This window comes from Oncorhynchus mykiss, chromosome 16 (genome assembly GCF_013265735.2).
Source record: "Oncorhynchus mykiss isolate Arlee chromosome 16, USDA_OmykA_1.1, whole genome shotgun sequence".
Taxonomy (NCBI): domain Eukaryota; kingdom Metazoa; phylum Chordata; class Actinopteri; order Salmoniformes; family Salmonidae; genus Oncorhynchus; species Oncorhynchus mykiss.
The window spans coordinates 32635972-32663238 of NC_048580.1; the positions used below are offsets into that span (position 1 = coordinate 32635972).

At 42.5% G+C, this 27267-nt stretch overlaps 1 protein-coding gene across 2 annotated transcripts in view; it reads right to left on the bottom strand.

Annotated features, from left to right (window-relative positions):
- Positions 1-574: 574 nt before the first annotated feature.
- LOC110491831 (forkhead box protein J3) overlaps positions 575-27267 on the bottom strand; it is a 98901-nt gene continuing 72208 nt past the window's right edge. For both annotated transcript variants that reach the window (XM_021565622.2, XM_021565623.2), the window contains 8 exons: positions 24446-24538; positions 24185-24304; positions 15852-16044; positions 11995-12303; positions 8764-8865; positions 3181-3369; positions 2811-2903; positions 575-2721 (listed from right to left, as the gene is read on the bottom strand). In XM_021565622.2, the coding sequence (XP_021421297.1) occupies positions 2609-2721; positions 2811-2903; positions 3181-3369; positions 8764-8865; positions 11995-12303; positions 15852-16044; positions 24185-24304; positions 24446-24538 (1212 nt within the window). In that variant the 3' untranslated portion in view covers positions 575-2608. The remainder of the gene's footprint in view (positions 2722-2810; positions 2904-3180; positions 3370-8763; positions 8866-11994; positions 12304-15851; positions 16045-24184; positions 24305-24445; positions 24539-27267) is intronic.

The following is a 27267-nucleotide window of genomic DNA, read 5'->3' on the forward strand; positions in this document are numbered from 1 at the left end:
GGCCAGTCCATAGCATCAATGCCTTCCTCTTGCAGGAACTGTTGACACACTCCAGCCACATGAGGTCTAGCATTGTCTTGCATTAGGAGGAACCCAGGGCCAACCACACCAGCATATGGTCTCACAAGGGGTCTGAGGATCTCATCTCGGTACCTAATGGCAGTCAGGCTACCTCTGGCGAGCACATGGAGGGCTGTGCGGCCCCCCAAAGAAATGCCACCCCACACCATGACTGACCCACCGCCAAACCGGTCATGCTGGAGCCTGTTACAATATATCCATCATTGCGGATTTGACGAATATCCACTTTGTTAGAACAGATTTGTTGAACGTGAGGCAATCTGGCATCTGTTCCATTGGCCTCTTTAGCGCATTTATAAATCATTTGAGTTCTTTAAAAGACACGAGCACTTTGGGTACCGTTTAATAATCATCCCTGTATTATATTCTGTTAAATAATGATTTACATCGTTCAATGGATATGATTTCAATTATGGAACTGTAGGTATACTAAAGGGTTACAGAGAGAACAAGACACTGAAAATTGTAAGTATCACAGTTCAAATGCAGCTCATTAGATCATTTTGTCTGTTTATTTATTGTTTCTATTGCATTGTCCACCACACTCTTTCCCTCACTGAGCTCTTTTTACGATTTTTTCCCCCCAGAAGATAGGGACAGGTTAGGCCCATCAGTCTAACCATTTTCTCTACTTGATGCTACCGTACCCAGTACACGGCTTACCCTCTCCCATCCTATGACTAGGCACCTTAGAATCATCTGTGTCCCCATCCATTCCGATTCTCTACCCTCAAAGTGTACACTCATTCACCCCCCCACATGTATTTCATAACTGGATTGGTGCAAGTTAATTCCTTTTAAATCGATGAGGGGCAATTCAAGAATACGATTGCACACTTCGGGAGAATCGGAATGTAGCCAATCTGTAAGTATGTGATCATTTTGAACAGGAGGACTACATGTTATTTATTGTCTGGCCAAAGACTAAAGTCACGTTATAGTAGTCTCGTTCACCAGATCACCTGGCACACGAGTCTACTATATACTGTAAGTCCTAAAGCCACATTATTTCACTTAATTTAGCTTATAACGTAGTACATTGGGTGTACCTTTCCGCCACAGTTGTCGAAGCACCTGCCAACAGGTACATTAAACTACACACATACCCATTTCACCTTTGACGTTTTGGTAATGCTAAGAAAGGAAATAGGGGTTATGCATTATTCTGAAATAACAGGAAACAGGGACCCGGAGGCCTTCGTACCATGGAGCTAGTAACAGGACAGTCCTGATGAACGCTAACACATACTTGCACACTCTCACACAGGCACAGGCGCATGCATGCACACAGACACAGAGCTAGATAAAACTGTAGACACCATAACACCACCAGTAAGGGATTGACAGGCGATACATACATAGCATTGGCACAGCGTCACAATTGTTTTCAAGGGCACAGAGTTAAGAAAGTGGTGACATACAAAGCACAAAATAACCGCTACAGTGGAAGAGTTTTGTTCATCAAACCATTGAAAGTTAAAGCAAGTTACGTAGACATTAAGGATAAAAAATAAAAATATAAGGGTGCAATTCATACATGGATTCAAATCATATATAAAACTTCAGCTGTGCTTGATTGAGCATGCCTTTTGCGATGGAACCAATAGAACCGTCCTTAAAGTGCAAGCCCCGCCCATCTGGCACTCAAGGCGGGCTGAAACAAATGCTCAAAGAATTTGAATGATTTCAAAAAAAGCATTTGAACCGACGTCTGGTGCAATGTGATTTCTTGTCTGACCAAATACGGCCAATTCCCTCTGCAATATAAGCCTGCAACCACAAGATGGTGCTCAATTCCATACAGTTGGCATTGTTTGAGTCAGTCAAAGAGATCAGACACTTGTTGGAACGAGCATCCTTATCTGCTCTTCCCTTATCAAATTTCGAACTAACTTTATTTCTTGGAAGTGGCGAAAGTATCATTCCATGGATCACTCCTGTCAGATAGGGGAGGGGTGCTACATTGAGGGACAAGGAGTTGCAATACTGTCCGGACTAACTGGCAAGATGCCAGATGTTTGTGTAGCGATGGAACAAAAATGTATCACTTTGAGGCAAGTCTTGTTCATATGTATAATGGCACTATGTTTTTCATCAACGCCCATTCCTTTCAGTTGTGGCAGGCGGACGTCCCTTGAAAAAAAGTTATTGTGAATCACAAACCCTAGCTTCCACTGTCAGTCTTCAGTGGAAAGAAACGAGAATAGAAGCATGAATAAAAAAATATATACTTCACCGACACTTGTAAAACTGTTGGCATTCGGAACATTGAGATGAGACAATGCAAACCATTCCAAAAGTGTTTTTTTTCTAGAATGTGACCATCTAACTTGTCGACTGGCAAACGTTGACTTGTCCTCCCTCTGTGTATGATTGTCGTCAAAGTCACTCTCTATACTCTCGTATAAAAAGACCAAGATCATGGGATTGATATTCCTCTTCTGGAATGTCTTTCTGGGCAGGTGGTCGTTTCCACTCTTCTCACGTCCTCTCCCTATCCCTCCTTTTCTTCCTCTCCAGGGTAATCCTAAACGATGGCGTCCCAGTCAAAGTCGTCCTGGATGTCGTTGGTGGGCAGCCTCCTCATCTGGTAGTGCCCGGGAGGCATCATGTGCTGCTGGTTCATCTGGTCATGGTGCCCTGAGAATGGAGGTAGACGTGTAAGGCAGCTGGACGCATGCATGCACACACACACACTACAAGAGGGTCTGAGTAGTTAGCAGTAGTACCTGTCACCGTGGAGCCTGCATTGCTCATGTGGGGGTAACCCGGGGGTCCCATCATTGAAGACATGTTCTGTCTGGAGTCCATGTACAGATTACCTACAGGAGATGAAGACATCCAACAGGAAGCAACAGTCATTCAGTTCATACCTCACAACTCCATTGACCTATACAATGTTATAAGATCAGTAAAAGGAGACTTCGCTTTAAGCAATCCAACCCTTTCAGATCTATGGGACGCACGTCAGAGGTTGCCCTTAGGCATTAACCTAGGATCAGCTACCGTCCTCAATCCTGACAGTTACCATAGGGGAAACCACAAAACTTAACTTAGATCAGTGTCTAGTGAGGCAACGCCATCCTAATGGCCACTTACCCGTGTTGATGTGCTGGCTGGACTTGCTGGTGTGCATGGGGTTGTGGCAGGTGGGCATGGGTGGCCCCTGTGGTGGGATGATCCCGGTGCGTGTGAAGAACTGGTTGATGGAGGAGCATAGGTCTGCTATCTGGGCCAGGTCCAGGGACCAGTTGTTCAGCTCCGCCTGCCTCATGCTCTCCTTCAGTCCTGTCATAGATACACAGACAGGGGGTCGTTCTCATTTCAATAGACCTTAGTGGTTTCCTCTTCTCCTAGTCTCCTTTCCCCCACCTGCACGACAATCATACCCATAGCATGATGCTGCCACCACAATACTTGAAAATACAAGTGTTTCACTCTGTTGTATTTGATCCAAACCTGTAGTTTAATTTCACATCCTTGCACTTTGTTTAGAACAATATCAAAATGCACTTAGACAATTCACATTGAAGTTTTAAGACTGTCATTATCATATTTTCAGTGTCAAAGTTGCGATTGAGAAAATGAAGAAAAAATGTTAACTGAACAAAAACAACATGTAATGTCTCATGAGCTGAAATAAAAGATCCCAGACATTTTTTTATATGCACAAAAAGCTTATTCCTCAACTTTTGTACACACATTTGTTTACATCCCTGTTAGTGAGCATTTCTCCTTTGCCAAGATAATCCATCCACCTGATAGGTGTGGCATATCAAGAAGCTGATTAAACACCATGATCATTTCACAGGTGCGCCTTGTGCTGGGGACAATAAAAATGTGCAGTTGTCACAACATGATGCCACAGATGTCAAGTTGAGGGAGCGTGCAATTGGCATGCTGACTACAGGAATCTCCAGCTCCACCAGAGCTGTTGCCAGATCATTTTATGTTAATGTGTTTGTGTTTTTTAAATATTTTTTAAATCTTTATTTAACTAGGCAAGTCAGTTAAGAACAAATTCTTATTTTCAAATGACGGCCTAGGAACAGTGGGTTAACTGCCTGTTCAGGTGCAGAATGACAGATTTGTACCTTGTCAGCTCAGGGATTTGAACTTGCAACCTTTCGGTTACTAGTCCAATGCTCTAACCACTAGACAGCTGATGAAACTGTTGGTTGGCACAAGAAGAATTTCTGCACAAACCATCAAACCATCTAAGTGAAGCTCATCTGAGTGCTTGTCATCCTCACCAGGGTCTTGACCTGACTGCAGTTCGGCATCGTAATTGACTTCAGTGGGCAAATGCTCACCTTTGATGGCCACTGGCACGCTTGTGAAGTGTGCTCTTCACGGATGAATCCCGGTTTCAACTGTACCGGGCAGATGGCGTGTATGGTGTTGTGTGGGCGAGCGGTTTGCTGATGTCAACATTGTGAACCTCTCCAAGGTGTTGGAAAAAGTGGTTGCCGTACAGCTCCAGGATCATCCCAATGGAAACAACCTGTTTGAGAAATTCCAGTATTTGCACACAATGCAAATAGTCTGGGTAACCATTTGCTTACCTGTTCAGGAATCTTATGGCTTGGGGGTAAAAACTGTTGAGAAGCCTTTTTGTCCTAGACTTGGCACTCCGGTACCGCTTGCCATGCGGTAGTAGAGAGAACAGTCTATGACTGGGGTGGCTGGGGTCTCTGACAATATTTAGGGCCTTCCTCTGACACCGCCTGGTGTAGAGGTCCTGGATGGCAGGCAGCTTTGCCCCAGTGATGTACTGGGCCGTACGCACTACCCTCTGAAGTGCTTTGCGGTCGGAGGCCGAGCAATTGCCATACCAGGCAGAGATGCAACCGGTCAGGATGCTTTCGATGTTGCAGCTGTAAAACCTTTTGAGGATCTCAGGACCAATGCCAAATCTTTTTAGTTTCCTGAGGGGGAATAGGCTTTGTCGTGCCCTCTTCACGACTGACTTGGTGTGTTTGGACCAATCTAGTTTGTTGTTGTTGTGGACACCAAGGAATTTGAAGCTCTCAACCTGCTCCACTACAGCCCTGTCGATGAGAATGGGGACGTGCTCGGTGCTCCTTTTCCTGTAGTCCACAATCTCCTTAGTCTTGGTTACGTTGAGGGATAGGTTGTTATTCTGGCACCACCCGGCCAGGTCTCTGACCTCCCCCCTTTTGGCTGTGCCGTCGTTGTAGGTGATCAGGCCTACCACTATTGTGTCGTCAGCAAGCTTGGTGTTGGAGTCGTGCCTGGCCATGCAGTCGTGGGTGAACAGGGAGTACAGGAGGGGACTGAGCACGCACCCCTGGGGAGGTCAAGGGGTTGAGGATCAGCATGGCAGATGTGTTGCTACCTACCCTCACCACCTGGGGGCAGCCTGTCAGGAAGTCCAGGATCCAGTTGAAGAGGGTGGTGTTTAGTCCCAGGATCCTTAGCTTGGTGATGAGCTTTGAGGGTACTATGGTGTTGACTACAGCTCAGGGTTCAATGAACATTCTCACATAGGTGTTCCTTTCGTCCAGGTGGGAAAGGGCAGTGTGGAGTGCAAAAGCGACTATGGTGGTCTGCTTGAAGCATGTTGGTATTACAGACTCGATTATGGACATGTTGAAAATGTCAGTGAAGACACCTGCCAGTTGGTCAGCACATGCCCGGAGCACACGTCCTGGTAATCCATCTAGCCCCGCAGCCTTGTGTATGTTGACCTGTTTAAAGGACTTACTCACGTTGGCTATGGAGAGCGTGATCACACAGTCGTCCGGAACTTCTGATGCTCTCATGCATGCCTCAGTGTTGCTTGCCTCGAAGCGAGCATAGAAGTGATTTAGCTCATCTGGTACGCTCGTGTCACTGGGCAGCTCATGGCTGTGCTTCCCTTTGTAGTCTGTAATAGTTTGCAAGCCCTGCCACATTCAACGAGCATCAGAGCTGGTGTAGTAGGATTCAATCTTAGCCCTGTGTTGACGCTTTGCCTGTTTAATGGTTCGTTGGCAGGGCATAGCGGGATTTCTTGTAAGCTTCCGGGTTAGAGTCACGCACCTTAAAAGCGGCAGCTCTACCCTTTAGCTCAGTGTGAATGTTGCCTGTAATCCATGGCTTCTGGTTGGGGTATGTACGTACAGTCACTATGGGGACGACGTCCTCAATGCACTTATTGATAAAGCCAGTGACTGATGTGGTGTATTCCTCAATGTCATCGGAAGAATCCCGGAACATGTTCTAGTCTGTGATAGCAAGGCAGTCCTGTAGCTTAGCATCTGCTTTATCTGACCATTTTTTTAATAGACCGAGTCACTGGTGCTTCCTGCTTTAATTTTTGCTTGTAAGCAGGAATCAGGAGGATAGAGTTGTGGTCAGATTTACCAAATGGAGGGCGAGGGAGAGCATTGTACGCGTCTCTGTGTGTGGAGTACAGGTGATCTAGAATTTTTTTCCCTCTGGTTGCACATTTAACATGTTGATAGAGATTTGGTAGAACTGATAAGTTTCCCTGCATTAAAGTCTCTGACCACTAGGAGCGCCTCCTCTGGGTGAGTGGTTTCCTCTTTGCTTATTTCCTTATACATGTGACTGAGTGCGGTTCCAGCATCTGTCTGTGGTGGTAAATAAACAGCCACGAGAAGTATAGCTGAGAACTCTCTAGGCACGTAGTGTGGCCTGCAGTTTATCACAATATACTCTACTTTAGGCGAGCAAAATCTAGATACTTCCTTAGATCTCGTGCACCAGCTGTTTACACATATGCATAGACCGCCCCTGGTCTTTTCGGAGTGTGCTGTTCTATCCTGCCGGTGCAGCGTGTATACCGCTAGCTGAATATCCATGTCGTCATTTAGCCACGATTCCGTGAAGCATAGGATATTAGTTTTTGATCTCCCGTTGGTAGGATAGTCGTGATCTTACCTCGTCTAGTTTATTGTCCAACGATTGCAAGTTGCCGAGTAATATTGACGGTAATGGCAGCTTTCCTAGTTGTCTTCTGCGGGTCCAGACGAGGCATCCGGCTCTTCATCCTCTGCGCCGCTTCCTTTTGCGAATAATTGGGATGTCTGCCCTGTGGGTTGTTTGTAGAATATCGTGTGAGTCCTGCTTGCTGCTGTTGTTGTTGAAGAAATCTTCATGTACTCCGAGGTGAGTGATCGCTGTCCTGATATCCAGAAGCTCTTTTCTTCCGTAATGCAGAAACATTATGTACACAATACATTTACAAATATCGCGAAAAACCCCCACATATTAGCACAATTGGTTAGGATACCGTAAAACGGCGGCCATCTCCTCCTCCTTCCATTCCACACTCAGCTGTATGTAAAAACTGCCCCAAGTCCCTCTGCTGCGTGTGCCTGTCTGAACACCTGCCTTGAGTAGGGATGGCAATTTGAAATCATTTAATACAACATTTTCAGATACCCGGTTACTCAAATCGATGTAAAGAAGCTAGCTAAGATAGGTAGCCGGCTAGTTGAGGCTATTTGGCTGCACTCCCCATCCTTGTCTACAGCAACTCCATTCAGATTAAACAGCCTACCTGTCGGTTGCTCATTGTAGCATACTCCTTCCATTTAGCTAACTTAATGCCATAATTTTAACTCTGTTGCATTGATTAGAGATCTACCAAGTCATGTTGCTACACATGGAGCCTCTGACCAGTACCAACAATAAGCTACTGTACATGCGGTTCAGCACTCACCCATAACCCACCTCACCATTGCAGGCCAGAATATTGATCTCATCCTCAGTCTAAAATCTGGGTGTTAAGCTCGACTCCTCTCTGACCTTTGACGAGCACATAAAACATCTGTGCAAAGCATAATTCTTTCACCTTAATAACATTGCCAAACTCCGTCACACCATTACTCAGTCTTATGCTGAGAAGATCAACCACGTCTTTAGATGCCAGGATGGGGGCGAAGTGTTAGTGTTCATGCACTCATCAGGATCCTGGCAGCACTATTCTGAATATACTGGAGCTTTTGGAGACTCCTGATCCCGATGAAGAGTGTAACAATTGTCCAGATTGAGGAGACAAAGCATCTCTGGACTGGTTCCCCGTCTCAATCAGAATCAAGTTCAAAACACTCCTGCTGACATTGCATACATTTTATAAAAACCTTTATTTATGCAAGTCAGTTCATTTGTTTTTATTTTTATTATTTTGACATCCTACCCATGGCAATGCCCCTCCATAGCTCAAAGAATTGTTCGTATCCCATAACCCCACCTGTAATCTCAGAGCGATAGCCTGCTCCTCTACGTTCAAGCTTTGCCCCATGGGAAAAAAAAAATTGCTTTCTGCTCGACTGCCCCCCGCCTCTGGAATGCACTCTCGGACCACCTGTAGGCATCACAGACTCCCATAAAAACACTCCTCGTTAGGAAGGCCTTCATTAGATATTGCTGTGTTCCTTGTTGTCCTTGACCCTTGTACCGTCAGCTATGTTCTTTGTGTAAGATTCCCTGCCTAGTTGTGTCCTTTGTCTATGTCTTGTTTTTATTTATTGTAATGCAGTCACTGTAGGACTTTGAGAAAGTTTTTCAATGAAAAGTGAATTATAAATCAACGCATTATTATTATTACTCTTGAGTGTGACAGACGTTATAAGAGCATTATACACATGGTGGTCCAAAGAAAGTGTTACCACCATTTCCTCACTTTAGGATAATGCAAGTCTTTGTTACCTTGGAATGGAGAGAGGTCCACGTCAGCCCAATTGTAGCTGCTGGCAATGCGACAGCTCTCCTTCAGCCAGTCCAGGTTGGGGTACCAGTTGGCGGACAGACCTGCGCAGGCAGGCAGAAACAGACACACACCCTGCAGTGATTCCTCCCGATTTCTTCTAAGACAAATTATTTCAGGTAAGGGGAGTGGGTAATAGAGCTAAACGGGCTAGGCAGGAAGACCCAACTAAGTAACGGTAGGGGAAATGTTAGTCTTGTCCACCAGCCAGCTCTCTATAGTATTGTAGCAATTACCCTGGGGACGAGGTTAGGGAAATGTTGACAAGAGCACGGTGCTGTAATCAACAGAGTGACATTCAAGGACCAACAGAAGTAATGTCAAGTTTGAGTCAGATGCAGTGATACTTTTGACCACAAGATGTAATTTCACGTCACAGACATTAGTGAAGAGGAATGATTTTCTGCCTTTCATCAAAAACCCAAATGGCAACACATTTGAAGCTGTGGATCTAAGACGGGGATTGCTTTTATTCATCCCAGCCACTGTGGAGGGAGAACTAACCCAGATAATGGAGCGTCTATTTGTATAGGGCTTTTCTCTGAGCAGAGAGCACAGTGCAGAGACACAGGAAAAACAAAGTCTAGGCAAATGAAAGACGTCGGCGAGGTTCAGAAATGCCTGTCTCTGAATTTGTCAGCTTCACACAGCGTAATGCGAGTATGGGGAGTAGCAGAAAAACAAACGACATAGCTACAGTAACTTGCAAAAGTATTCATCCCCCTTGGCGTTTTTCCTATTTTTTTAAAATTACAACCAGTAATTTAATGGATTTTTATTTGAATTTAATGGAATGGACATACACAAAATTTCCAAATTGGTGAAGTGAAATGGAAAACATTACTTGTTTCAAAAAATGTAACTGAAAAGTGGTGCGTGCATATGTATTCACACCCTTTGCTATGAAGCCCCTAAATAAGATCTGGTGCAACCAATTACCTTCAGAAGTCACAATTAGTTAAATAAAGTCCACCTGTGTGCAATCTAAGTGTCACTGTCACGTGGTCTTCAGTTTAAATATGTACACACACACACGCCTGTTCTGAAAGGCCCCAGAGTCTGCAACACCACTACGCAAGGGGCACCACCAACCTAGCGACACCGTGGAGAGCAAGGAGCTCTCTAAACAGGTCAGGGACAAAGTTGTGGAGAAGTACAGATCAGGGTTGGGTTATAAAAAAATATCAGAAATGTTGAACATCCCACAGGGCACCATTAAATCCATTATTTCAAAAAAAATTGAAAGAATATGGCACTACAACAAACCTGCCAAGAAAGGGTTTCCAACCAAAACTCATGGACCAGGCAAGGAGGGCATTAATCAGCAGTGCAACAAAGAAACCAAAGATAACCCTGAAAGAGCTGCAAAGCTCCACAGCGGGGATTGGAATATCTGTCCATAGGACCACTTGAAGCCGTACACTCCACAGAGCTGGGCTTTACGGAAGAGTGGCCAGAAAAAAATAAGCAAACACGTTTGGTGGTCGCCAAAAGGCATGTCGGAAACTCCAAACATGTGGATGAAGGTACTCTGGTCAGATGAGACAAATTTAGCTTTTTGGCCATCAAGAAAAACATTGTCTGGCGCAATCCCAACACCTCACATCACCCCAAGAACCCCATCCCCATAGTGAAGCATGGTGGTGGCAGCATCATGCTGTGGGGATGTTTTTCCATCAGCAGGGACTGGGAAACTAGTCAGAATTGAAGCAATGATGAATGGCGCTAAATGCAGGGAAATCCTTGAGGGAATCCTGTTTCAGTCTTCCAGAGATTTGAGACTGGGTCGGAGGTTCACCTTCCAGCAGGACAATGCCCCTGCTTTCTGCTAAAGCAACACTAGAGCGGTTTAAGGGGAAACATTTAAATGTCTTGGAAAGGCATAGTCAAAGCACAGACCTCAATCCAATTGAGAATCTGTGGTATGACTTAAAATGGCTGTACACCAGCAGAACCCATTCAACGTGAAGGAGCTGGAGCAGTTTTGTCTTGAAGAATGGGCAAAAATCCCAGTGGCTAGATGTGCCAAGCTTATAGAGACATACCCCAAGAGACTTGCAGCTGTAATTGCTGCAAAAGGTGGCTCTACAAAATATTGACTTTTGGGGGGGGGGGGGGGTGAATAGTTATGCACGCTCAAGTTTCCTGTTTTGTCTTATTTCTTGTCTGTTTCACAATAAAAAATGGTGGGCATGTTGTGTAAATCAAATGATACAAACCCCCCCAAAAAGTCATTTTAATTCCAGGTTGTAAGGCAACAAAATAGGAAAAATGTCAAGTGGGGTGAATACTTTCACAAGCCACTGTAATATAATCAGTGTTGGAGAGTATGGAACTACATTTCGTTCAACTTGCTACATTATGCAGTAGCTTGATGGTAGTTCAACTACATTCAAATCTAGGTCCTGTTTTCAGTAGTTAATTATTATTATTTATTTTTTTTACCATGTACCACTGGAACTACACACTACTGTTTTACCATGTAGCAGTGTAGATAACGACTAGATCTGGGCAATGTAGAATTTCCTTTTTCTGTATCAGACCTGCTTAATTCTCACTTTAAACAGTTTGTGTTTAATAGGCTAAATTACACTTTCTGTTAACATATGATCCCAAAGTGTTCTGTTCTTGTAATTTATACTCTGACATTTCAGATTTTGATATGACCATTTTTCACAAAGTAGTTTAAAAAGTAGTTTACTACATCCAAAGTAAACAATATTTTTCTTAGGGGTCGCTTTAGTGCAGTTTAACTTCTTACAGTGTTTAGTAATTGGTAGCTTGATATAAAACTATTTTCAGAGTAGCTTCCCCAACACTGAATATAAAGGAATCCATGTAGATATCAATGCTATATATAGTAATGGACTAGCATTTAAGAATAGTCACTGTTCCTGAGGCCTGTCTGTAACTCCAGAGACACCACAACGATGAACAGCTAAAAGCTGAGCGTGACCGTCCTATCGCTTGCTGTATGTTATAGCAACCACCTGCTGGGTGACGACAAGTGGTGGTTGTTTGAGCTGATGATTGAACATATAGAATTGGCGGGAAATTAACAGAAGACTATGACCAATAGTCTAGCCAGAGGCACTCTGCTGTCCATTGTTTGGGTGTGTTTGCGCTCTGATAGTACAGTAGTGTGTAGTGTGCACTGTACTGTCGTGTCTTACAAGTGTTAGTGCAGGTCATCTGTGGTGGCTGGCCAGTATGGTGCTGGGACTGCTGCCCACTGTTGGGGTGCTGGCTGTGTTGAGGGTGCTGCCCATGTTGAGTGTTTGGATGAGGTTGATGTTGGTTGTGAGTCACGTGGGGAGAGAGGTGCAGTGAGAGAGGCGGGTGGTGGTGGGGGTGGTTATGAACGTGACCGTGGTTGTGTTGGTGGCTGTGGGCACTGTTGCTGCCGCCCACACAGGGGGAGTGCTGATAGGAGCACGACGTCCGCGGCTGCTGGCTCAATTCACTGGGCATACCCGTGATACCTGCAGAGCCAAACACACACAAGGACAGACAGACAATTAACTAACCATTCTGCCTACCTATAAATCATTTTGCTTATGCATTTTCCTTAACTCTCCTTTTTTTCTTCAGTGTTTGTTGTTTGCAGTGACGTCTTTGTTGTAAAATTGCAAACAGACATGGCAGTTTCACCATTAAGGATTCCAGCTTTAAAACTGTTCATAACAAAACAAAATGTTACTATAGTGCAGCATGTGACTGACAGCTGCAGAGATGTTGCCTCTAATAAATAATACTGAAGCAAACCAGAGGGATTTCTTTCGGATGGTTTAAGGGAATTTACTCTTAAATTAGAATGGAACACAGAGCGACAATTTCTTCATACAAAAGTGCACAGATTGGTGGAAAAAAATACCATAAACCTAATCTTAATATGGCAGCATGATTTAGTTTGTAACTTTTAAATGTATATAACATTGAGGCGATTTACAGTGCCTTGCGAAAGTATTCGGCCCCGTTGAACTTTGCGACCTTTTGCCACATTTCAGGCTTCAAACATAAAGATATAAAACTGTATTTTTTTGTGAAGAATCAACAACAAGTGGGACACAATCAGGAAGTGGAACGACATTTATTGGAAATTTCAAACTTTTTTAACAAATCAAAAACTGAAAAATTGGGCGTGCAAAATTTTTCAGCCCCCTTAAGTTAATACTTTGTAGCGCCACCTTTTGCTGCGATTACAGCTGTAAGTCGCTTGGGGTATGTCTCTATCAGTTTTGCACATCGAGAGACTGACATTTTTTCCCATTCCTCCTTGCAAAACAGCTCGAGCTCAGTGAGGTTGGATGGAGAGCATTTGTGAACAGCAGTTTTCAGTTCTTTCCACAGATTCTCAATTGGATTCAGGTCTGGACTTTGACTTGGCCATTCTAACACCTGGATATGTTTATTTTTGAACCATTCCATTGTAGATTTTGCTTTATGTTTTGGATCATTGTCTTGTTGGAAGACAAATCTCCGTCCCAGTCTCAGGTCTTTTGCAGACTCCATCAGGTTTTCTTCCAGAATGGTCCTGTATTTGGCTCCATCCATCTTCCCATCAATTTTAACCATCTTCCCTGTCCCTGCTGAAGAAAAGCAGGCCCAAACCATGACGCTGCCACCACCATGTTTGACAGTGGGGATGGTGTGTTCAGCTGTGTTGCTTTTATGCCAAACATAACGTTTTGCATTGTTGCCAAAAAGTTCAATTTTGGTTTCATCTGACCAGAGCACCTTCTTCCACATGTTTGGTGTGTCTCCCAGGTGGCTTGTGGCAAACTTTAAACAACACTTTTTATGGATATCTTTAAGAAATGGCTTTCTTCTTGCCACTCTTCCATAAAGGCCAGATTTGTGCAATATACGACTGATTGTTGTCCTATGGACAGAGTCTCCCACCTCAGCTGTAGATCTCTGCAGTTCATCCAGAGTGATCATGGGCCTCTTGGCTGCATCTCTGATCAGTCTTCTCCTTGTATGAGCTGAAAGTTTAGAGGGACGGCCAGGTCTTGGTAGATTTGCAGTGGTCTGATACTCCTTCCATTTCAATATTATCGCTTGCACAGTGCTCCTTGGGATGTTTAAAGCTTGGGAAATCTTTTTGTATCCAAATTCGGCTTTAAACTTCTTCACAACAGTATCTCGGACCTGCCTGGTGTGTTCCTTGTTCTTCATGATGCTCTCTGCGCTTTTAATGGACCTCTGAGACTATCACAGTGCAGGTGCATTTATACGGAGACTTGATTACACACAGGTGGATTGTATTTATCATCATTAGTCATTTAGGTCAACATTGGATCATTCAGAGATCCTCACTGAACTTCTGGAGAGAGTTTGCTGCACTGAAAGTAAAGGGGCTGAATAATTTTGCACGCCCAATTTTTCAGTTTTTGATTTGTTAAAAAAGTTTGAAATATCCAATAAATGTCGGTCCAATTCATGATTGTGTCCCACTTGTTGTTGATTCTTCACAAAAAAATACAGTTTTATATCTTTATGTTTGAAGCCTGAAATGTGGCAAAAGGTCGCAAAGTTCAAGGGGGCCGAATACTTTCGCAAGGCACTGTATTTAACTCGACCAAAGTTCACCAAACCGAGCAATGCATAAATAGTTGCCTCCTTAAATGAATGCACATTAACGCTAGGGGTGTAACGGTACACATATTTATATTCTGAATAAATTTGACTGCACTGGGCCTTTAACCTCAGTCATTGTATCATCTAAAATCCAAAGTGCTGGAGTACTTACCTGACAACTCACTAATTTATCCTCTGCTCTATCATTCGCTACATACTTCAGTCTAAGACTGCCATAATTGAAGTTGTTTGAGGTTGCGTCAAAATGAGGGGTGTTGTACAAAAAAATTTAATCAGCGATTGGATGATCTCTAACCAATCAGAGTATCAAAGCCAATGATTAACGTTCAAAATGCTGCTTTAGTCAAGTGTGTTATGGCTCTGGCCCAACACATCAGTTTCTGGGACCAATCACAACTAGAAAGGATTTCCATTCTAGAAATTGCCTGGAAGGCAGACTCATTGCGGAGAAGAAACTATTGTCCATGGGCGTAGTGTAGCGTTTGGCCCGAGCAAGGAGTTTGGGTAGCCAAGCAACTGGAGTTCAGAGCCAAAACAACAACAAAATGTGTCAACTACTTTAGGACCTCTCTGTATGTGTTTTTTGAATGATAAAATGTCCCATATTGTATGGTGGGAGTACAGCAAACTGCCAATTCATAAAAAAGGGGCTTGAACCTTATACACTTGCAGGATGGAGCACTATCGTTGCAGTGCCATTCCAGCCATTGGGTTTCAATGCTCCCTAGAATCTGTTATTTATTCTCGTAGTGATGTATATTTGTTAAGTTTTGATATTTCATAATTTTATTGCTGTACACAACTCAGCTCGTTGCTGCGACTTAAATTATTTTTAAAAGGTTGATTTCAGGCAACAGTGAGACGATCGACAGACGTGTCCATGTCTGGGGTTAAAAAGGTGGGTCGTAATAGAAGCAGGAGGAAGGCTGTTGACCCAATAGGAAGCTGCAGGAAGCAATTACAGAGAAGCGTCACAATCTAATTAGCGAGTTTCAAAGCTACTCCCACAGCCACTGCACTTTTCTCCACTCAAGTGTCAATACAATGTTTTGTTTTTCTCCAAATTCGCCTCGCTCGTTTGACTGAGTAACGCAATGATTGTAGATATGTGGCACAATTCATTATTTGTATATGCAAGTACAAAATAGGAATACACACAAATGCTTTTATTAACATAAGTGTCCAATCTGTGGTGTAGGATATTATTTTATAGGTTAGCTAAAAGTACGGTAATCATTCCCACTGGTGTTAGCCATACTGTTTTCTCATCAACCGGATATGACGTTAGCTGTGCACGTGCTTGTTTTCTTTCAAATACTTTGAAGACGCTTGATTGGTTGCAAAATGCACCCATCTGTCACACCAAGCAGGCTCATCAAAAACACTTTCAACCCCGGTCCGCTTCAGAGTACTGTTTCCCATGACCCACCTTGCTGGCTGAAGGACTGCTGAAAGACAGACTTATAGAGGTTTTGGAACGAGACACTGAGGTCCTCGAAATCAGAGAAGAGGAGCTGCTTGTCCTGCTCGGCCACACTGCACTGGGGTTGGGGAGGAGGAGAGGGAAGGGGAGGAGGCTGCTGTAGACTCAGAGACTGGGAGGGCTCCAAGTTACTACTGACCTACAGAGAGATAGAAAGAGAGAGTCACTTATTTTCATTACTTTAGGTCCAATCACTAAAAAGGCTGAATTCTAACTTGAGATATCCACACGGTCTGTTTTGGGCATGGTAATGGTAAACGCGTGTTCAGTATCCCTGTCTCCTGATGGTCATTCACCCTTCTAACCCGAGCGCCCAGGCCGATTGTACCTACAGTATAGTCATGAGCGCCTGACTGTCTTAAAGTGGTGATACAAATATATATTTTTTATTTTTAGGGTTTGCCACAAATATTGAAATCGAGTACTCAAAAAAAATAAAATAATAATATTAATAATAATAATAATAATAATAATAATAAATATATATATATAATCCAGTGTGTTGAATTAGGTTTCAACTGAAAACCGACAGGATGGTAGATCTCCAGGAAGAGGGTTAGGCAGCCCTGGTGTGTGTGTGTGTGTATATACGCTGCTCAAAAAAATTAAGGGAACACAAATAACACAATGTAACTCCAATTCAATCACACTTCTGTGAAATCAAACTGTCCACTTAGGAATCAACACTGATTGACAATAAATGTCACATGCTGTTGTGCAAATGGAATAGACAACAGATGGAAATTATAGGCAATTAGCGAGACACCCCCAATAAAGGAGTGGTTCTGCAGGTGATAATTACAGACCACTTCTCAGTTCCTATGCTTCCTGGCTGATGTTTTGGTCACTTGAATGCTGGCGGTGCTTTCACTCTAGTGGTAGCACGAGACGGAGTCTACAACCCACACAAGTGGCTCAGGTAGTGCAGCTCATCCAGGATGGCACATCAATGCGAGCTGTGGCAAGAAGGTTTGCTGTGTCTGTCAGCGTAGTGTCCAGAGCATGGAGGCGCTACCAGGAGACAGGCCAGTATATCAGGAGACGTGGAGGCCGCCGTAGGAGGGCAACAACCCAGCAGCAGGACCGCTATTTCCGCCTTTGTGTAAGGAGGAGCACTACCAGAGCCCTGCAAAATGACCTCCAGCAGGCCACAAATGTGCATGTGTCTGCTCAAACGGTCAGAAACAGACTCCATGAGGGTGGTATGAGGGCCCGACGTCCACAGGTGGGGGTTGTGCTTACAGCCCAACACCGTGCAGGACTTTGGCATTTGCCAGAGAACACCAAGATTGGCAAATTCGCCACTGGCGCCCTGTGCTCTTCACAGATGAAAGCAGGTTCACACTGAGCACATGTGACAGACGTGACAGTCTGGAGACGCCGTGGAGAACGTTCTGCTGCCAGCAACAGCCTCCAGCATGACCGGTTTGGCGGTGGGTCAGTCATGGTGTGGGGTGGCATTTCTTTGGGGGGCCGCACAGCCCTCCATGTGCTCGCCAGAGGTAGCCTGACTGCCATTAGGTACCGAGATGAGATCCTCAGATCCCTTGTGAGACCATATGCTGGTGCGGTTGGCCCTGGGTTCCTCCTAATGCAAGACAATGCTAGACCTCATGTGGCTGGAGTGAATCAGCAGTTCCTGCAAGACGAAGGCATTGATGCTCTGAACTGGCCCGCCCGTTCCCCAGACCTGAATCCAATTGAGCACATCTGGGACATCATGTCTTGCGCCATCCACCAACGCCACGTTGCACCAGACTGTCCAGGAGTTGGCGGATGCTTTAGTCCAGGTCTGGGAGGAGATCCCTCAGGAGACCATCCGCCACCTCATCAGGAGCATGCCCAGGCGTTGTAGGGAGGTCATACAGGCACGTGGAGGCCACACACCCTACTGAGCCTCATTTTGACTTGTTTTAAGGACATTACATCAAAGTTGGATCAACCTGTAGTGTGGTTTTCCACTTTAATTTTGAGTGACTCCAAATCCAGACCTCCATGGGTTGATACATTTGATTTCCATTGATAATTTGTGTGATTTTGTTGTCAGCACATTCAACTATGTAAAGAAAAAAGTATTTAATAAGAATATTTCATTCATTCAGATCTAGGATATGTTATTTTAGTGTTCCCTTAATTTTTTTTGAGCAGTGTGTGTGTATATATATATATATATATATATATATATATATATATATATATATATATATATATATATATATATATATATATATATATATATATATATATATATATATACACACACACACACACACACACACACACACACACACATACATATACACACATATATATATATATACATATACACACACACACACACATATATATACACACATATATATATATATATACACACACACACACATATATATATACATATACACACATATATATATACATATATATACATATACACACACATATATACATATACACACATATATACATATATATATATATACATATACATATACATATACACATATATATATATATATACATACACACAGTGCCTTGCGAAAGTATTCGGCCCCCTTGAACTTTGCGACCTTTTGCCACATTTCAGGCTTCAAACATAAAGATATAAAACTGTATTTTTTTGTTAAGAATCAACAACAAGTGGGACACAATCATGAAGTGGAACGACATTTATTGGATATTTCAAACTTTTTTAACAAATCAAAAACTGAAAAATTGGGCGTGCATAATTATTCAGCCCCTTTACTTTCAGTGCAGCAAACTCTCTCCAGAAGTTCAGTGAGGATCTCTGAATGATCCAATGTTGACCTAAATGACTAATGATGATAAATACAATCCACCTGTGTGTAATCAAGTCTCCGTATAAATGCACCTGCACTGTGATAGTCTCAGAGGTCCGTTAAAAGCGCAGAGAGCATCATGAAGAACAAGGAACACACCAGGCAGGTCCGAGATACTGTTGTGAAGAAGTTTAAAGCCGGATTTGGATACAAAAAGGTCGCAAAGTTCAAGGGGGCCGAATACTTTTGCAAGGCACTGTATATAACCTACAGGACAGTAGATCTACAGGAGGAGGGTTAGGCAGCCCTGGTGTGTGTGTACACACACACACCAGGGCTGCCTAACCCTATATATATATATATATAGTGGGGCAAAACACTATTTAGTCAGCCACCAATTGTGCAAGTTCTCCCACTTAAAAAGATGAGGCCTGTAATTTTCATCATAGGTACACTTCAACTATGACAGACAAAATAAGAGAAAAACAATCCAGAAAATCACATTTATGAATTTATTTGCAAATTATGGTGGAAAATAATGTGTGTGTGTGTGTATATATATATATATATACATATATATAAAAAACCTACAGGACAGTAGATCTCCGAGCACATTGTCTATGCCAGGTGAAATTGGGCCTCATTAGCTAGAAAACAGCTTAAACAAATGCCAATGCAGCTACTTTGCTGTTATTCTAGCTGCACTTTTTGACGTGACTAAGTTAGCCATAGTTGGCTAGCTAGCAAGCAAGGGTTGGAACATTTAGAATCAACGACTGCGTCGCGTCCATAGATACAGGACAAAAATTGAATGACTGGGTCGTGTCTCTAGCTGGATACCGCCCAACCGTAGCTGGCAACTCCAATGGCCTCTTTTCCATCGTCTCCCTATTCCTCTTATAACTCTTGAATCAGTAGCCTAGCACAAAGCACGTCCCAGTAGTAGCAATATAGTTTGGCCACTTATTTTGAATAAATAAATAAATAAATAAATAAATAAATAAATAAATAAATAAATAAATAAATAAATAAATAAATAAATAAATAAATAAATAAATAAATAAATAAATAAATAAATAAATAAATAAATAAATAAATAAATAAATAAATAAATAAATAAATAAATAAATAAATAAATAAATAAATAAATAAATAAATAAATAAATAAATAAATAAATAAATAAATAAATAAATAAATAAATAAATAAATAAATAAATAAATAAATAAATAAATAAATAAATAAATAAATAAATAAATAAATAAATAAATAAATAAATAAATAAATAAATAAATAAATAAATAAATAAATAAATAAATAAATAAATAAATAAATAAATAAATAAATAAATAAATAAATAAATAAATAAATAAATAAATAAATAAATAAATAAATAAATAAATAAATAAATAAATAAATAAATAAATAAATAAATAAATAAATAAATAAATAAATAAATAAATAAATATATATATATATATATATATGCAAGGAAAGAAACACCTTGCTCTTGCTTGCTGGATATAAAGTAGGCTACAGTGTTCACAATGAACTGGCAGGGAAGTTTGAATGGCAAGAGCTTCTCTGATGTGCTGTGATCACATTGCCTTCTGGTAAAAATGCAATAAACAGGAATCCTCTGTTCTCCCCACAACCAATGTTAAAATGTTTCCAATTAAGTTAGAACGTATTCTTAGTCTACTTTGCATAAACATTGATAGGATGTGAGGGTTATCGAATCACGATCAAATCCTTTGAACTCCTCGAGCTCATTAATGATAGAATGTTCAGAATTTAAGATTGCCGAAAGGCCAGTGTCTTTGGCAAATGGCAAGAAGCAGAATATAATAGCTGAACAGAAACAGCAACCAGGCTAAGAAGGGTGGGGGGGGCAATGATTAGTAAACAAAAAGGTGCGCAGCTACCTCGCCCACTCAAAAAAATTCAATTTGAACAGTTTCTTCCAATGGTCCTAAGCAAAGAATTCAGTCAGGTTCACATTGTCTACTCAGTCACACAGACCCAATGACCTTTTCTGAAAACCAAAAAAAACAGATTGGTTTCCACACTGTGGCAAAAATAGTCTATTATGTACTAAGTCTTTGGGGTTATTTTCTTTGGCTGACACTACAGGCAAAGAGTCACAGTAGACAAACACCACAATGCCACAGGAGTGCCTTAGTATAAATAAACTGCCTGTGGCAATCCTGAGGGCACCGCAAAAGTTGAGGTGCTGGAAAGTATCTGTAGAGGATTTAAGAAACACTTAAAATAAGGGCTGTGTTTTGTGACAATTTATTTCCTGTATTTACCCTCCAAAAATGAAATGCTAATTAGTGTGTTAGTGTTTTTAAAATTCTCTATGGGAAAAATGAACGATGGAAAAACGATTGGAAACATTTCGCTGTTTGACCGCTAGATTTTATGGGACACAACCACTGTGGGGCTCTATAGCAACAATGGACTAATACAATAAAATGTGCAGGGGGCTCTCAAAGCTACAATGAACAAAAATATAAACGCAACATGCAAAGTGTTGGTCCCATGTTTCATGAGCTGAAATAAATAAAATAAAAATCACAAAATGTTCCAAAAAGCTTAATGAAAAAAAAAAAAAATATGCACAACTTTGTTTACATCCCTGGTAGTGAGCATTTCTCCCTGGCCAAGTTAATCCATCCACCTGAGAGTTGTGGCATATCAAGATGCTAATCAAACAGCATGATCATTACACAGGTGCACCTTGTGCTGAGGAAAATAAAAGGCCACTCTGAAATGTGCAGTTTTGTCACACAACGCCACATATGTATCAAGTTTTGAGGGAGCATGCAATTGGCATGCAGACTGTAGGAATGTCCACCAGAGCTGTTTCCAGAGAATTGAATGTTAATTTGGCAGTGCGTCCAACCTGCCTCAACCACAGACCAAGTGCATGGCGTAGTGTGGTCGAGCGGTTTGCGGATGTGAACGTTGTGAACAGAGTGCCCCATGGTGGCGGTGGGGTTATGGTATGGGCAGGCATAAGCTACGGACAATGGAACACAATTGCATTTTATTGATGGCAATTTGAATGCACAGAGATAGCGTGACGAAATCCTGAGGCATATTATCGTACCATTCATCTGCCGCGATCACCTCATTTTTCAGCCCCATGTCGCAAGGACCTGTACACAATTCCTGGAAGTGGAAAATGTTCCAGTTCTTCCATGGCCTGCAGTCACCAGACATATCAACCATTGAGCATGTTTGGGATGCTCTCGACCAACGTGTACGACAGAGTGTTCCAGTTCCCGGCAATATCCAGCAACTTCCCACAGCCATTGAAGAGGAGTGGGACAACATTCCATAAGCCACAATCCATAGCCTGATCAACTCTATGCGAAGGAGATGTGTCGCGCTGCATGAGCCAAATGGTGGTCACGCCAGATACTGACTGATTTTCTGATACACACGCCAACTTTTTTTTAAAAAGGTGTCTGACCAACAGATGCATATCTGTATTCCCAGTCATGTGAAATACAGTGCCTTGCGAAAGTATTCGGCCCCCTTGAACTTTGCGACCTTTTGCCACATTTCAGGCTTCAAACATAAAGATATAAAACTGTAATTTTTTGTGAAGAATCAACAACAAGTGGGACACAATCATGAAGTGGAACGACATTTATTGGATATTTCAAACTTTTCAAAAAAAATCAAAAACTGAAAAATTGGGCGTGCAAAATTATTCAGCCCCCTTAAGTTAATACTTTGTAGCGCCACCTTTTGCAGCGATTACAGCTGTAAGTCGCTTGGGGTATGTCTCTATCAGTTTTGCACATCGAGAGACTGACATTTTTTCCCATTCCTCCTTGCAAAACAGCTCGAGCTCAGTGAGGTTGGATGGAGAGCATTTGTGAACAGCAGTTTTCAGTTCTTTCCACAGATTCTCAATTGGATTCAGGTCTGGACTTTGACTTGGCCATTCTAACACCTGGATATGTTTATTTTTGAACCATTCCATTGTAGATTTTGCTTTATGTTTTGGATCATTGTCTTGTTGGAAGACAAATCTCCGTCCCAGTCTCAGGTCTTTTGCAGACTCCATCAGGTTTTCTTCCAGAATGGTCCTGTATTTGGCTCCATCCATCTTCCCATCAATTTTAACCATCTTCCCTGTCCCTGCTGAAGAAAAGCAGGCCCAAACCATGACGCTGCCACCACCATGTTTGACAGTGGGGATGGTGTGTTCATGGTGATGAGCTGTGTTGCTTTTACGCCAAACATAACGTTTTGCATTGTTGCCAAAAAGTTCAATTTTGGTTTCATCTGACCAGAGCACCTTCTTCCACATGTTTGGTGTGTCTCCCAGGTGGCTTGTGGCAAACTTTAAACGACACTTTTTATGGATATCTTTAAGAAATGGCTTTCTTCTTGCCACTCTTCCATAAAGGCCAGATTTGTGCAATATACGACTGATTGTTGTCCTATGGACAGAGTCTCCCACCTCAGCTGTAGATCTCTGCAGTTCATCCAGAGTGATCATGGGCCTCTTGGCTGCATCTCTGATCAGTCTTCTCCTTGTATGAGCTGAAAGTTTAGAGGGACGGCCAGGTCTTGGTAGATTTGCAGTGGTCTGATACTCCTTCCATTTCAATATTATCGCTTGCACAGTGCTCCTTGGGATGTTTAAAGCTTGGGAAATCTTTTTGTATCCAAATCCGGCTTTAAACTTCTTCACAACAGTATCTCGGACCTGCCTGGTGTGTTCCTTGTTCTTCATGATGCTCTCTGCGCTTTTAATGGACCTCTGAGACTATCACATTGCAGGTGCATTTATACGGAGACTTGATTACACACAGGTGGATTGTATTTATCATCATTAGTCATTTAGGTCAACATTGGATCATTCAGAGATCCTCACTGAACTTCTGGAGAGAGTTTGCTGCACTGAAAGTAAAGGGGCTGAATAATTTTGCACGCCCAATTTTTCAGTTTTTGAATTGTTAAAAAAGTTTGAAATATCCAATAAATGTCGTTCCACTTCATGATTGTGTCCCACTTGTTGTTGATTCTTCACAAAAAATACAGTTTTATATCTTTATGTTTGAAGCCTGAAATGTGGCAAAAGGTCGCAAAGTTCAAGGGGGCCGAATACTTTCGCAAGGCACTGTAAATAGATTAGGGCCTAATGAATTTAATTCAATTGACTGATTTTCTTATATGAACTAACTCCTTAATCTTTTACATTTTTGAAATTGCTGCATTTTGCTGCATTTTGCATTTATATAGACAGATTGGGTTACATGTTCCCTACCTCAACAAGTTGACAACACTTATTGTGTGTCCCAAATGGTACTCTATTCCTTAGATGGGCCTTGGTCAAAAAGTAGTGCACTATGAAGGGAATAGAGTGCCATTTGGGAGTACCATCTTAGTATATCTACCTCCTCCTCAAGACGTTGTACATGAAACATCCTGTTGTGGCATTGGTTAGTGGTGACTGAATGGAGGCGTGACGTACCGGTGTGTAGCGGTGCATGCTGTTGAGGTTGACGGAGGCAAGGCTCTGGTCTGAGAGGCTGTTATTGAGGCTGCTCCGGGGGCTATCGCTGCCCTTATTCTCTGTCTTGTACAACGCTACCTGGAACAAAGATGGTCGACGTTAATATATCACTTGCTGGAACACAGATGGGACAATGTGTTAAATCACTTGCTGGTACAACGATGGCCACCGTTAACATATTGACAAAGAGGTTTGCATGTCATTATGACAGACGATTACCTTGTTAGTTACTGTGTTGATTGCCAGAGTGGGAGAGGCATCTCCGTACATTATACAGTCCATTCGCAGGGTCTCCGATTCTAGGCTGTACGCCTGGAGAGAAGAGACGACAGATATGCAGAACATTGATGGAATGGGATAGCATCTAATCTGGAGCAGGTACCACCCTCAGAGTCTGAGGCTGTGTTATACAGTAAACCATCACATATTAATATACACTACATTTGGATACATTTGTGCATAAGGGAAAAATCTGACGGACCGACAGTCAGTTGTCTGCCAAAACTGCTAACTGAAAGAAGATTGCATTGTTGCAAACCAATCTTTATGATAAACTCTAAAAGAGAGGAGCGGGTTGAAGCTTCCCTGACAGGTGCGTATATAGAATTAATGGAACAGCTTGACTCAAGTTGTATGAACATAGGAGCAATGCAGGAGGAAAGAAGGAAGGAGACAGTGAGAATTTGTGCTACTGTACATTTGCGAGAGGATGGCAGTTGGTGTCAACTCAAAATGACGACGACAAGGTTCCAGTTTAACAACGTTTACTCTACCGTATTAGCACAATACATGGTTGCCATTGCACTCATCTACAAACGAGACTCCTGCGCAGGCACACTAATAAGAGTGATCGCCCCATAATAACAGAAATATAGGGATACTTAAAACATGAACTTAACAATCTCCCACTTTAAAACATTAAAAACATAATTAAAATGTCCCAAGTATTATTTAAGTTACCCATTACAAAATGGGTTGTGTAACAAAGTTTTTACTTGTATTACTCAAGCTGCTACTTTCCATTACTGAATGCCTTTAGGAGCACAAGACCGGGTGCTCCCTTTTTAGTCAGACAGTCAGCAAGCTGTTCCTTTGTGGCCGACCACAGAATCCGCTGGATTCTCTGTGCTTGAATAAATTCCTTGATGCTGCTAATCTCAAGACAAAGTATTTTCTCCGTGACAGACTTGGTTGACTTCACAGCATCAACTAAGGAGTAGTTGTCAGTGACACAAACTACAGGTAGAATGTGCCGTTTTGTCTCACCAGTGGTAAGCTCAGAACAGAGTTGCAAGAAAGATAGCAATGTCAATTCCATCCGCAAGAGCAAGTGTTTCTCCAGCAAGTGTGCTTTGGACAACCCTTCTGATGCTTTTTGACTGCCAACTGATCAGTGAGAATCTATTAACACGATTAGATGTCCACCTTGTGTGCCTCCATCTGTAAGGTTCCCTAGGGAAGCATCACTGAAGGCAACTAATTTCAGAGAGTCACCTTTACCAACATGCTGAAACTTTTTAGTCACTTGTTGTGATTTCAGTTGACGAACAACTTGGATGCCAAGTTGCAGACATCAAACTTTACCCCTTTTTTTGCCACAATTTCATGGTATCCAATTGGTAGTTACAGTCTTGCCTCGTCGCTGCAACTCCCGTACGGACTCGGGAGAAGTCAAGAGCCGTGCGTCCCCCGAAACACAACCCAACCAGGCTACACTGCTTCTTGACACAATGCCCACTTAACCCGGAAGCCAGCCACACCAACACGTCTGAGGAAACACAGTGCACCTGGCGATCATGTCAGCATGCACTGCGCCCGGCCCACCACAGGAGTCACTAATGAGCGATGGGACAAGGACATCCCTGCTGGCCAAAACCTTGCCTAACCCGGACGACGCTGGGCCAATTGTGCGCCGCTCCATGGGTCTCCCGGTCGCGGCCGGGTGCGACAGTGTTCCTTCACTCTTAGCTTCAGGCAGAGGTCCGATGTGAATGTCCCTTGACAGCTCGGTTCCCTGCAAAAATGCAGATTTGATGTCTATGGAATGAAGGTTCCATTTTTTCTGGTAGATCACGGTCAGCGACAATCTGAGTGACTAAGGCGCGTGTCAGTGAATCTTTTGGGAGTTCTTTAGCAGCCAGCTCCTCAATCTCTAGATGTGCTTTTGGCACTATTCCAGTTAAGGATTCTTTAAGGGTGCAAACCCACCCTGTTGAGACACATTTTTGGCCAATGTCTTTGACTTCCTCAAACACTCAATTTTTCCTCCAATTACTGAGCCCGTCTAGCTGAAGTGAGTCAAATGACACGTCCTTTATTTCATTCAATTTTGAATGTCATTCTGTTTTTCTCAATTTTTCATTGGTTCAATTCTGAGATGATCTACAAGTGACAGGTCAGCTGACCCTGTTGTACCAGAAAGTGTAGCTGGTTCAGAGTACTGCAAATAGTACCAGTTCTGGTGTTTCCCTTTGGCTTTTCCTGCTCGTCCAATGACGGTTGCTGTACAGTCGTGGCCAAAGATTTTGAGAATGACAAATATATTTAGATATTTTTGTCAGATGTTACTATGGAAAACTGAAGTATAATTACAAGCATTTCATAAGTATCAAAGGCTTTTATTGACAATTACATGAAGTTGATGCAAAGAGTCAATATTTGCAGTGTCGACCCTTCTTTTTCAAGACCTCTGCAATCTGCCCTGGTATGCTGTCAATTAACTTCTGGGGCGCAGCCTGACTGATGGCAGCCCATTCTTGCATAAGGATATCCCTGCTGGCCAAAACCTCGCCAAACCCAGACGGCGCTGGGCCAATTGTGCGCCACTCCATGGGTCTCCCGGTCGCAGCCAGGTGAGAGAGCCTGGACTCGAACCCAGAATCTCTAACATATGTGGCCGTTGTTGAATGTTTCCTCATTTGAACGCTTAACAGTATTACTTGTGTCATGGTTGAAGGTCTCTCCTCCATTTTAAATATCAGTGTCAGTGTCCATATCCTTGGATGCAACATCTGGTAGGTTTGTGTCTGTTAATGTGTCCT